General features: G+C 46.2%; 1 protein-coding gene across 1 annotated transcript; it reads left to right on the forward strand.

Moving 5' to 3' along the window:
* Window positions 1–336: 336 nt before the first annotated feature.
* On the forward strand, window positions 337–11,732 carry LOC120848444 (T-box protein VegT-A-like). The gene is made up of 4 exons (XM_040220421.1): window positions 337–487; window positions 8,067–8,179; window positions 11,333–11,523; window positions 11,705–11,732. The coding sequence occupies exons 1-4, from the start codon at window positions 337–339 to the stop codon at window positions 11,730–11,732; spliced, it is 483 nt and encodes a 160-aa protein (XP_040076355.1).
* The last annotated feature ends 2,187 nt before the right edge of the window (window positions 11,733–13,919 follow it).

Here is a 13,919-nt window from a genome sequence, read left to right on the forward strand (position 1 = left end):
GGCTCGCCCCAGAAACGTCGATCCCGGCGCTCTCCAAAACGACCAGTGGAATTCGCCATTAGATTCTACCGCGTCCTTTCCAGCATAGCCCTTTGTGGAGGCTCGCCTACGCCCGCTTCAGTGGCTCGGCATCTCGGTAAGAAGAGAGGGTCAGCATTGGCGGGTATAATCTGTCGCGTGTGCAAAGCGTGTATACTTGCAAAAGGTAGGATGAGAAAATTGTATCCATGAAGAACGAAAACTGCTTGAGGCGACTCAGTCGAGCCGGCTGTTCTCAGGCTTGACAGGTGCTGGCTGGAAGCTGTCTGAGACCCGCGTTTTTCTTGTCGCAGGAGGATGACTCCGGCCCTGATCATCCGGGTACAAGGTCTCCAGCCCAAGGGACTTTACAAAGTGTTCCTCCTCTTTGTGCCGATGGGCTTGATGATCCGTGGTTCTGACGGCGACTGGACCTCCATCAACGCGCCCACGAAACATCCCATGAAGGGTAAGAGCCGCGCTCTTTATCATGCTCATTTTCCAGAAATGCCGACTTAGCGCCAACACCACTTTTTTTGGTCGTGCTTCAGATACCCTGTGCAACATACCTTTTTATACCATAAAAGGTGTGACTCTGCTTGTCCCAGTGTTTTTACCCTATGCGAATAACAGCAGGTGATAGCAGCACTCTTAGGGTGGTCGTTAGCACGCTAAAATTAAACGATGGCAATCTTGGCAACATTAAGTATATATATTAGTACCAACAAGTTAGAACTAACAAAGGTGACCGGCAGTTCTCACATGCACAAAAAATTTAAATGCAGACACCATGAATCACGAGGCTCGCAAGAGAAATTACGTGCCTGTGGACTGCTCCACGCCTTCTATAATCGACAATTCAAAGACACTCAATCACAGATGACGTTCTCCGTATTACGAAAGGTTCAGATATTTCGCTTTGTTCTCGTAGATATTTCACGTAAAACAAACATGGTTTTACTGAAAAACTTGTTAAGTACCATCAAAAACCACTAAATGAACTCTTTTTAGGGATATATATATAACAAAAAACAATCCTACGGCGTTCTAAAAAGATAAAAACGCTCAATTTAACTGCGTTTTTAGGATTCGATTTCTTGTCGAAGCGCATTTTTGCGCGCGCGGTCCTGCTCTCTGGTGGTCGCGGCGCGAAGCCATCGCCTCGCCTCCTCCCTCGTAAGATGGAGGGAAGTATGGCGCACTTGTCTTGCACGTTTTCGCCACTGGGGAGCAGGACCGCTGGCACAGAGATGCGCTCCGGTAAGGAATCGAAACCTAGAAACGCGTCCAGATTTTGCGTTTTTACGGAGCACCGTAAAATGTTGCCCCTACCTTCTACGCAGGATTCTCTGTTTTCGGAGTTTATTTTTGAGGAAACTTGGAGGGTGTTTTTCGGAGTTCATTTTTTTCCCCGAAATTGAGAGGTTTTTGGAGTATTCGTTTATGACACTCGAAATCCGGAGCTTTTATGGGTGTTTAGCATTTCATGGCGTTCAACTTCAATTAGGGTAATGTTTGAAAGCAGCAATAAAGGACAGTGTAACTGCAGACACAATTTTATTCAGTCCGTATTTAGAAAATTGTGGCCAAAACGAATGCTCGGTAAAGCTTGTGTTTCACAAAATTCCATACGGACATGATATCTACCATATAAAGTAACTAAAGAGCTACACTAGGTGTTTGAGATTAAAACCAAAGGCACGAGGTGTGCAAGTGACACATCCATAACCTTATCGGCAAAAGAATATAAATTTCTTGATAGAGGGCTCCACAAGTTGCAGTCATGATTTATGTTTTTCAGGACTATATAAGGGTTCGGTTTTTCAATAAATGTTAGTTTCGAGTGCGCCAGTGTTTAAGTCAACTTCTTGTCTCTGTCTATATTTTTCGGCGTTTGTGTACGATTATGAACCAACTTTCCCAAATTGACACATTAATGCAACTGTCTGAATTTCTGTCGTCAACGAGGATGACAGTGGAACGTGTGGAGAGCTTCAGTCTGCAACAAAAGGGGGTCACAGGAGGGCGAGTAAAGGTCTTATGGTGAATTCCACAGGTAGATCCGGAGCGCTTTCCAAAATCCGCGAGTTAGGCAAATTTCCGCTCCGTGGCACTCGCTCCAAATCGACGAGCGGGAAGATGAACTCGCATTTTTGGAGCGACCCGACGGACCCTGTCGAGACGGTCGACTGTTCAAAATGGTCGCTGCTCGAACTTGACAAGCCGTGGAACGCTCGCAGAAATAACGCGCGACCCAGGCCTGGCGAAAATATCCGTATCACGGAGCCCATGTTACAAATAATGAGGAAGACGTCCACGTTCGCCACCGTTACGGCTGCCCCGAAGCAGCTTAGTACGCATAGCGATCGCCATCAGAGGAGTACAGAGTGCTGGTAAGACTTTAATAAACATAAACAGGTAAGAAACCATTACCTCCACGGTCGTTGCCTAATACGGCGACAAAAAAAAGAAAAACAGGTTTAATTTTGGGTTTGCTTTTTTTGGATTTTCTGTCGTTCTTTTTCTCGTTCTTCCTCTCACGATTTGCCACGCTCCACAGACGCGGCTTTGTATCCCTGATCTCCGCGAGGTAGAAGCGTTCGAGCCGTCACAATCCCGCGTAAACAACTGACGCATCTGAACAGATCCAACTCGAAGCGACATAGAGTAATATACACAAGGTAAAGAGCGGACACTGCCATAGGCCCCAGCGGCCCAGATAGACCAGTGACAGGTAGCGCTCCTTGCGGGCGGTATTAAGTGTAATCTGATTCCGTTTCCGGTCAAGTTAGTTTCGGTTTGGGCGTTTCTGCCCCGGTTCTCCGATACCCTTCTCTCTCTCTTTCCTCCCCGCCTCGCTCGGCTCTCGGGAGCTCCTTGACTCCCGAAGCCGCTGTTTTTTTTTTGTTTTTTTTTAATACTGACGCACTTTTGCTTTATTTTTTTACGATAGAGTCCGTGCAAAATGTATCAAACAATATTTCAACTTACTTCACAAAGCATAAGTATATATATTTCTTGTTCTTTTTCTATTGTAAAGCATTGAAGTTACACAATCGCCGCATTGACTCCTTGCTGGTGGAGCATTTTGGGGTCAACAACAGTAAGTGGTTCGAACACATTTTATTGGACCACATTCATGTATACATGATTTACTTCAGAAGCTCTGTATGTTTTATACGAAAGAGATAGATACTCACAAAAATAAATGAATATGAAGGACTTCGGCATATCGTACACTTCGTAATAGATTCTTAACGAAACCAAGTTAACAAAACCTTTCCACGGAGAACATGCTGTATGATACATATCTTTTCACGCCGACTCGGGTACGGGAAGTAAGTGCAAAAATAAATAAGACATCACTATCATTACCAGTCATAAGAGTATAATAACAGTGCGAAGCACACGCCGGATAGTACAAATTCCCGATCTCCGGCAAATATAAAAAAACACCAATTTGCATAGCCTCAAGCCATTACCAAACAAAGAGAACTCTATTCGAAATCTGACAAGATTCAACGTCCCTAAACATTCCCCGAAATTGTTCAGAAAAGAAATATGGCTTCAGAAAAAAGCGGCTAAAAGACTATGGACAGTGGATACAAAAGTGGATACATTTTCTTTCAAATATTTTTAGCCTCTATACACTATTTTCTACCACAATTTTGTAGAAAGTGGACAAATATTTTTGTTAGGGAGCCGTGATACGCATTCGCTGGAAAAAGGGGAAACAAATATTTGGAGAGCAAGCTGCACCGCCCACTTAAGCACTTTTTGTTTTTGGTTTGGCAACCGCCTCTGTTAATACACTGTTAACAGTTAAACCTGTCTCGTTCTTATTAACCACTGAAGAGTGCAACCGAACTTTGTCCAAATTCCGGTTAAGAAATCAAACATGTCAACACAAGCGTATTCTGCAAAACAACTTTAAAAACCCTTTGTGGTACTCCTCTGGGCAAAGGCTAAAACCACCCAGACCTCAAAGTGTGCTATACAAGGCGGCACAGACTCTTCAAACATGTGTCACACTCTCTGTTATAGGAAGAAAGTCATTTTCTAGTTGCTGAATAAAATGAAAGGCAGCCTGTGATGGTACTACTAAGTTCCCGAAGAATTTTCCAGGCACGTGGTATGCTTTAGGAACAAGACAGTACTGGTGAGGCCTGGTCAAGTTATTAGACTCATCCGATAGCAGTTGAGAACAGCCACAGCTGTAAGTTGTCTGCTTAAGCAAAAGCTTGATCAAATAGCCCCAAACGTAATAAAAAAAGTGGACGAGTCATCAATTATGTTAGACCTGATGTCTGATGCCAGCTCAGAAATATCCTCTAGTGGCGGGAAGTTATCAATTGGAAGACATTCCACAATGTCAGAAATTAAACTTTCATGGTGCAAAGATATTTGCAACTCCTTTAGGAGGTCAGCCTTGTCATCCTCTACGTTTCCATTGTCCGACAGTTTGAACAGTTTCTTTATCCAGAGGTGTTTTAGTCCTGAGGTGAACTGATCCACATTTGGGTTTGTGTTGCAGCCCAGCATTTGTCGTATATAGCTCCAAAAACGTTCTCAAGTGTGTCTTGCTGCAGGCGTCGTGTAAGTAAGAACTTCAAGTCATGGCTGCTTGAAAGCTCATCACAGAGCATGAGGAAACTTTTTATAGTAACTTGCCACCCAATTATGGCTTATGGCTGCCTCCTACTTTGGAACTGCCATGCTGAAATCCATCCGAGTTACTGGTGGAAAAAATCAAGTGTTTCAGATTCTCCCTTCAGATTGGCATGACGCAACTTCTGCCCTGTCTTCTTAAATTTTTTAGCTATTTAGACAGTCAAAAGGTATGCACATCCTATCACAGAAAAAGGCTGTAGCCATGGCTGCCCCAGGAAGTTCCTTGGCATAAACAAGGGATATGATTGCAAGAAAGAGTAGACCTGTGGGGCACAATTTTCTTCCATGTTACAGAAAGGTTCTTGAAAAAATGTTTCTCTCAGTAAGTTTCGGAGCCAATTGCAAGCTCATCTCATGGATAGAACAATAAAGTTCAACAAAGAAGACCACTCAATGACCTCATTTCGAATGCAAAGTTTGTGTGCTTGGAGATTGCTCTTGGTTGTTTTGGGAAGGTGTGGAACATCAAAGACAAAGTAAACGTGTTCGTTGTGAACTTCAAGAAATGGTTTGTTACCACACACACCAAGCTGATGTTTGAAGCCCCCTAACCACAGACCACAGCCTTTACTGTAAAGCCAACAGACTTAAAGGGGCGATGCACTGATATTTTTATTTTGCGCAAATACCGCTTAGAACGAACCCCTGACGTTAATGATCTGTGAAATACCCGTTCGTTTTCACCACACGCAATCGAAGTCGCAGAAAAAAATAAAGAAAAACGAGCAGAGTTCACCCCTCAACTCGAAGCCATAACAAGCGGCCCCGTGATCTGGAGCCGATTATATGCCGCCAATGTTGATCATAGCCATGCGCTGGGGTTGGCAAGGCACAGGACACGCGCTGAGTTCAAGACATTATTATGGTTCGGCTGTTGTCGTCATTGCAGCGATTGGACACAGGACACTACCCGAATGTTTCTCGAGCTATCGATTATCACGAGTCCAAATCGAGTGTCCACGCCATGCTCGGGTCCAATCTATGAGCCGTATTCAAGTATCGTCACTGGGCGGTACTGCTACCGCCCAGCTACGTCATCAGGTTTTTCGAAGGAGAGATTGAATGAAAACACTCGGTTTTGTCCTCGAACTTGCAGCGCAACAAAGGAGTTTCTTGGTCAGTGGCGTTGCGTGCGAATATCCTTGAGTCCCACTAGTGCCAGTAAGCTTGTGTAAAGTGAAGACCATTCCCATTGAATATCGTTGCACCGCCCCTTTAAGCTCCCGAATGAAAGAAATGAGGAGACTGCGTTAAACAGAAGACGTTGTTGGGGTGTGCACAACAGTGTATGCAAGGGGCTAAACGCACCTCCTGGAAATTTCAGACAGTATAACAACCAAAGGCTCTATCTGCAATGTTAGGGGTTCGTTCAACACCGTCATCTGTAAACCCATGGACAATGTCGTGTGCTGGGTCGTAAGTTAAATTCTTTTTTTAAAACAATCTCATCGGAAATCAACATGCACACAGGTTCAAGTGCAGCCAGACAGCCCGGCAGAAAGAACAGCGCGAGAAGCTCGAACCGATCGGCTGCACGAATTCACGCCGAGCATGCCAGCACGCGGGCGGTCATGCGTCACCTTGATTGATGCAAAGTCGCCGAACATGATGCAGCAGAAAGCACAGATGGACGGCACGCACGGCACAGACGAACGACGCAGGGACGAGCAAAGGCCATGCAGAATGATGCAGAAGCGACGGCGTGCAGGCAGGCAGGCCATGGCAGGCGCCATTCATCACGTGCTTTTTGTGACGTATTTGATTTAAACTATTTAGCCGTTGAAAGTACTTTAGACAATTTTAAAGCATTGCCAATTAAAAAATAAATACTTTTCACAGAAAGAGTTTTAATTAATTTTAACCAAATTGCAGAAAAGCGCCACGTAGCGGAGGGTATGAAACGCACTATCTGGGCCGCGAATCGGCTCCTGTGTCCTCTCTTTACGTTTACTATATTACTCTATGGAAGCGAGGCCGGTCCGGCGACCTCGCCGCGCATGCGCACCGCCGAGTTATAGGAAATGACGAAGCGCGCTTCTCTCAACTTCCGCCAAACTCCCTGAAATCCCACGGCAAAAGTGTCGGCGGGGTTGGAGGCGCTCCCAGGGGCGGGCGCTGCCACGAATCTACGAGTGGAAGATGATCAACTTGAGCCGGATCTGCCAGCGAAGATGCTCGCTCCAAAAGAGGCGCTTTTGGAGCGCTCGAAGTCTGCGAGCGCGGAATGAATAGAAAAAAAGGTAGCCGCGAGGAAGGCCCCCTTCCTTCTGGCTACGTATTCGACTTTAGTTGGGCCATTGTCGTGAAGAGGATACCTGACTTTTCTGAATAAGGGTTCAGAGGACATGCCTTTTTAAGCCTTTGGAAAGTGCAAAGTGAAACGAACGAACTTGGAAACAATAAAAAGTGAACAAAGAAAGTGTATTTTAATCCCAGAAACTTTTTTTTTTCAGAAATTATTTTTTTGGTTTTGGTGTTTTTTTCGGATAAATCCGAATTCGAAGTATATTTACCGGCGAGCGTTCTTCGGATTTTATCGGATTTATCCGTAAACGCACTACCCTACTTATATATTCCTAAAAAGGCTTGATCAAGTGGTTATCAATTATGCTTAGCAAGGTTCTCAGTGGAACCATCTGTTTATTTCACTAATCTAAAATTGATAAGTAAATTTTAGTTAATTATCTTGTTAATTAGTATGTTTTGCAATCCTTGACGTCCGCCAAGGCTGGATGTATGTTCCCGCAAAGAAATTTCTTTTATCTCAAACAGCATATGCATGTTGAGGGTTTTTTGAAAACTCTCTCAGAAACACCCCTATATCTCCATGTAAAACGCAATGGTGCAGGCAAAAGCTCTACGTAGTCGCTGAAACAACCCAGATTACAGTTCTTTTGTGCGGGTGCCATTGCGGCGATTGCACTTCGAGAACGGTCTTTGCAGCATTGATTCCTTAAAAGGCACCTTCTGCCCACACCCTTTTTCTGCACTTCAAATATGAGTTTGTTTTTGTTACGCTACAGTGCACTGTGGTAGGATTAGAAAGGTTGTATTATTCAAAATAAGGGCTGTATCCGTAGGTGCAAGTCCTAAAACTCGTTTTACAACCGTAAGGAATAAAATTCCTTTATGTGCGTGTTTGTGTGTGTGTATGTGGGGAGGGTTATGGCTAAACCCCCCTTCCCCTCCCCCCGAGAGGACTGAGCGAGTTGTATTAAAACATTGGCAAGGTTAAGCAACACTGAAATAAGAAACACCACAACGAACAAACGAGATGTGTTGATTTGTCCACTCTTGCGTTTATGCAATTTGTGTTATTTCAAGAACGCTCCCCTGTAAGAGAAATTTCGAAATCAGAAATTCTTTTTATTTTTCAGCTTCTACCTACGCTCACCCTCGTGGGACGATGGCTGGTCGAGACTGGATGTCCGATTTGATCGGATTCAATGACATCTTCCTGACCACCCACCCAGCTGCTGTTCGGCCCATGGTTATCTTCATTGAATACTTTTGTGTTCTACCATCACGTTGTCCCGTGTTGGCTGTCGACCGCACCATCCTAACTGTTTGTTCACTCTCATCAACTCTGGGTGTCCCAAAAGATCGGATTCACTAACATCTGTTGACCCCCAACCCAGCTGCTAGTCGGCCTACGGCTTTCGCAGGAAGACAAGGAAGGACAAGGAAAAGATGTACAGTCGTGGACGATATATAAAAGCCCAGGCTAGAGCGTGGCTTTGAAGGTCTTTAGGGCTATCGAACGGAAGAAACCTTAGCTATAATTGAGGCACGAGCGGTATTTCAGTGGCTCTTCGATTATTGTCGTTACTCGCTACTTGGTTGGCCTACGACGGCTGAGTCAACACTGATTTTGGCACCGTTTTAATGCGTTAGCATTGGAACGCTCGTTTCTACGAAAGCCCGGCGGTGCCTTTCATTTGTCAGTTGTCGCGTGCGACGCTCTCAGTGGTCCGAAGCGCTGACGTCATCACGCATCCACCTCTCCCCCTACCTCCGGCGCTGACAAACTGACAGACACTTCCGGGTATTCGTCAAAACGAGCCCTTTCGTTTTCGGCAAAGTCACGCGCACAGCTGGAGCGGAGTCAGAGAAGAAGAAACGTCTCGCAACACCTCCTAGAGAACAAAGCCGTAGTGCTGAATCAGACAGTGTTGTACACGTTCCTCAAAAAAAGGAACGAAAACTCGTTCCTCGTTCCTTCTGATTTTTGGAACGCGTTCCCGTTACAAGTTCCATCTGTGAAAAAGGAACTCGTTCCCGTTACAGTTTAAAAAATGGAACGTGTCGTTACATATACGTTACATTTGTGTTTTGATGATTACCAGATTTAATATAATCAAGCAGTTTTTTTATCTATCCCATTATTAGGCAGTATACAAGTTTGTATGTCGTGATGGAAAGGCACCAGGAGAAGAAAACAAGCGGAAGCAGGGTTTCATTTGTTGATATATTCAAGTTAAAAATTTCCCCTTTTAACCATATTCATGTTTGTAGTGGACGATTCAGGCGAGCCGACTGTACTTTTACCCCACATCGCACGAGCATTTTGCAACAACCTTAAACATTTCAATTTAACAAAGTCCCCCGTTAGAACTTAACAATAGTGGCGTCTCGATGTTGCTGTCCGCAAGACGAGCGAGGGAGAAAAAGTGTAGGGCTTTTGGAAGGTCAGTCTTGAAAACTAGAAATGCTTTTTTGTAAACGTTAAATTTGTTGTTCAGCTTAAAAATAAAAAAAAGGAAAAAAAGTAGTATCTTTTAAGTGAATAAGCTTGGGATACAAGGCTGCGTTCGATGTCTGCCAACCTCTGATTTTGTTGTAACTGCAGGTCTTGTTATGAAGTTCAGAAATGGCTGTAGTCGGCCTTAGATTTCTTAGTGTATGAGGATTCGCGGGACCAAAGAAAGGGGCTGAGTTTGAAACGACCCTCCTCTTTTGCCTTTTCCCACGACTAAAAGTTTTGCTTTGTGCACCGCAGTTTCGGGCACTCAAAAAAGAATCAACGCCCACCAGCTCTTCTGCACCCGAAAACTTTTAGCAAGCGAGGACAACAGAATATAATCCATAAGATTAGTTGCCAAAGAGTTGACGAGATCCTGCACTTCGTAAAGATATTGTTTTTGTACATTCAAACTTTCCCTGTTAGAAATAAAATAAAAATTACCCCACTGGACGAAAAAATTAGGAACGCCGTTACTCTTTCCGTTCCAGTAAAAATGTAACGCGTTCCCGTTCCAGTTCCAGAGATACAAAATGGAACGGCGGCGTTCCTTCGTTCCTCCTAAAAAGAACGCGTTCCAGGAACGCCGTTCCTTGGAACGCCGTTCCGTACAACACTGAAATCAGATAGCTTAATCAGAGAAGCCCAGCGCTGAATACAGAATTGAAACGAGTACGCACTACGTCAGCGCTCGTTTGAGTCAAAGATTGACGCAATCGTCGTGTCCAACCTGTGCCCAGTGTTAGCATTCTCTGTTGACGGCTTCTGATTCAGCACTACGACTTTGTTATCTAGCAGGTGTTGCACCGCGGCGCGGTGGAAGGTGGGCGTGCTCAGTTGCCGCTCTGTTGTCGACGGTTGTTGTTGGCTCTGGGTTTCCGTAGTATCAGTGCGTGGGCTTTGATGTCTATGTGTAGTTAAAACGATGCATTCGGTTCGTTCCACGAGTGGTATGGATGTGGTCCTTTCCCCTAGTGAAATGGATAACCATATCCAGGGGCGTGTACGTACTCTGACAGGCAGAGGAAAGAAAAGGGGTGAAAAAAGTTACAGGAAGATTCATTGGTGGATTCTTGGAGAATCCGTTAGCATGACCCTTGGAAAACGCTAAAACTGACCCCTTAACGTGACCAAAAAAGGCAATAAAAAATGGAGAACGCAAAAAGGAAAGCAAAAAGAAAAAAGGAAGGGGTCAGCGTTCGCATTTCCCAAAGTGGGACGTGTGCGGCGTTTCCAAGGGTCATGCTAACACATTCCCTAAGAATCCAACCATGGATCTTCCTGTAATGCTTTGGGATCAGGCTTGCGTCGTTCCAATAAAAAAAACCGGGCTTTGACGAAAAGTAATGCTCCATGAAATAGAGTAAAAGACCGCTTATCATCTTTTATCCAGCGAAGTTATTATCAAACACCCGTAAACTGATCGCTCAGCTTGCCGACCTGGTGGTTTCAGCAGCGCTTGATTTTTCCTTCCCTCGTGGAAGGCCTCTACATTCGGCACTGAAATCAGCATTATCACAGCACCAGCCGGGCAAGAAAGGGAACGACATTAAAAACCGAACAGACCCTGAAGCCTCGATCATGGTAGAACTTTCTTCTCGTAGATGGCGCGGCAGGCTTTTCAAGTCAAGCGCCCGCCTGGGATTTTTCCTAATATCCGCGACTGCACACACACAAGGCGCCGACTGTCAATTGAATGCGAACGTTCATCCCTTCACTTTTCGTGTTTTTCTTGTGTTTCTGTATGCGAGTGCGTACTTCTGTATCCTTCTGTTCATCGGTCAGGCCGGCCATTGCCGCTGGGGTAGACGATGTGATGAAGCTGATAAACGTAGCATTGTGAGCAGGGCACTCAGCGGCTTGGTTTTCTTCTTCCGCACCATGGGAATATGATTGTCACAGGTACACGTGACCCTGTTCAGGCGGTACCAACTAGCCATCCAGTTTATCGGACCTGGCAATCCTGAGCTTCTGGTTCTCAGCCAGCTCCAGTTCGTGACCGTCAGTCGCAGCTCCTCTCGCCTGCAAGTGAAACTCAAGGCAGATGGATGGGGCAATTCAGCTTCGTACATGAAACGGATCCGTACAGAAAGGTAAGCACCCCTACATCTTCCGTTGCGAAGCATGGCGTGTAAGGCGCAAAAAACAACGAACACAACTTTCGTTGCTTCAGGAAGTGTCCTTGTTATAAAACTTTGGGACATGTCAAGCAGCCTTGTTCACGACCTTTTTTTTAAACCTTGAGCGTCTTGGTAACATTAAATTTGTTTGTAGACAGGCTAAGCTACGGAAAATGCTCTAGTCACCGAAACACTAATCTTGAGCGGCCGTAAGTGTATGCTGTGCTGGTAAATCTGAGACGCAATGGAAGCTGTCTGTTTCTTCTTTATTTTTCAAACAGCGGGATGCGTCAGAGGATCCATGGATCGCATTCGGAACAGTTGGGTAAGAGCCTGCAAACGGCGAGCTTCAATCCTTCTGAAGAAAAGTGCCCATATGCATTTGACTGCTCTTCCTGTGGACTCCCCGCGGATCCACAATCAGCATGCCTGCCACCGCAGGAAGCAGCTTCCTCTGATCAGTTTTCGCTACCCACAACCGCCCATAAAGACTTTTGGGGCTTCGCACTGCCAACCACCACAGGTTCCTGTGACACTACAGGTTCGCACAGTGTTGCCCTCCACACGTCATCAAGCCTTGAAAGCGGTCCGCCAGTTACTCGCAGTGAATCGGCTGCTCAAGCGTCGCCATGTCTTCGCGACTGCTCCCAGCCCTGCAACCCTGAACAGCCAATCGAGGTTTCAGAAAGGTACCAGAACTTTCCGCCAGTCCCCTGTGACGATCCGCAGAGTGGTCTGCTTCTGGAGGACATTAAGCAGCGTGGAGAGCAACGTCTCTACAAACCCTGTGCTGATTTAAACGCGGGTATCTCATCTCAGCTGCTCGAAGCTCGCAAGAAAACCGAGCAACCAACGTGCCCACGCGCCGAAGCATTCTGGACTCGGTTTTGTGCAGTCTGCTTGGACTTGTCTACTGACTCAGTTGCAGACATCGTTGCGAATGAGAACACACAGAGTGCGGAGTTTCAATCATGGATCGACGTGTTAGCAAGTGACATCGAGTGCAATGGTTCGACATCGGTCACCACAGTTGGAGAAAAGCTCCTGGAGGTTCTGGTGTATCGGTTCTTCTCGCTGAGGCTAGGGCGCTTTCCCACGGCGTCGCTGTCATGAAAATCGTACGCCTAGACTTTGTTTCAGCCCCGCTCATTCTCGAAGCATTTGTTTCCTGCTCTACTTTGGTGAAGTCTGTAACACCGAGCCTTTTATTCAGCGTGTACACTAACGCCTCGAAACCTTTTTAAACAGTCCACAAAATTCTTCTTCTCGACGTGTCATTCCATGATTCACAACAAAGGTTTGGCTAGGTGGCGGAACTATTGAGTGAAAATATCAACAAATGCTCTTACCGCGTTCAAAATAAAAAAAAAAAAAAAAATAATAAAAAGTCTCTTTCTGTCGATTTCCGAGGGCATTTGCCGGCGATCCCATAACGGTGCTCGCCGAGTTGGAAGTACTGCCGACGGAGGGGAGGCCCCAGCAAAATGAAAGATTTGGGAGGGGGGGGGGGGGGGGGGGGGGGCGTGCCCCCCGTCCCCTCCCTTGGCTACCTGCCTGATCCTGGGTTCAGTCCCCACCCCCTGCCCGTTTCGATATGGATGAGCACCGTACCGGCATGCGGTCGTGTATCACTGCTGCGTGGTGCACGTTAAAAACCCTAGGCTAGCGGTTGTATTAGAACGGCGAGTTGGGCTAGTTGGGCTAGTTGGTTGTACATGCTTGAAGTGAGGCGCCAAAACAACAAGGACAGATGCAGACAGGACGAGGCGCCTCGTCCTGTCTGCATCTCTCCTTGTGTCCTCGTTGTTTTGGCGCCTCACTTCTGGCGCGTTCACACTAAAAGCGGATCCGCGTTCGCGAAGCGGATCCGCGCATTCTCAACCGCAAAGCGGCTAGGATCGAGCGGTTGGAGCGCGTTTTTGCCAACCGCTTCGGGACCGATTTCTCCCAACCGCTTTCACGAACCGCAAAGCGGCAACCAATCACAGCGCGACGCTGACGTGACGTCAGTGACTTTCGAAACAAGATGGCACCTGTCGCTGGTGAGGCGTCCAAGGCGCTGTAGTCCTAGCGCTGTAGTCTTAGCTTTCGACAAATCAACGGAGAAACTTCATGTTCACGTCCGTCACTGGAATCCGCCACGAATAGAATTGACTCGTAATTTTAACGGGCTTCGCACAGGTGATTTGGTTCGGGTAAGAGTTTGTTTATTATTCCGGGTGCCACAGCCCAAGCTCGCTGCCTTGTTAATTTCTGCCTGTAGAACGTCGGAACCCGCCCCTGATCGACCGAAATGTCAGCTTTTCTACCCACTAGGATAGTCGCGTGAACTATTTAAAGCTTTCGACACCGTGCATGACCACCAGGAA

This window comes from Ixodes scapularis, unplaced genomic scaffold, assembly GCF_016920785.2.
Source record: "Ixodes scapularis isolate PalLabHiFi unplaced genomic scaffold, ASM1692078v2 PGA_scaffold34__4_contigs__length_609834, whole genome shotgun sequence".
Classification (NCBI taxonomy): domain Eukaryota; kingdom Metazoa; phylum Arthropoda; class Arachnida; order Ixodida; family Ixodidae; genus Ixodes; species Ixodes scapularis.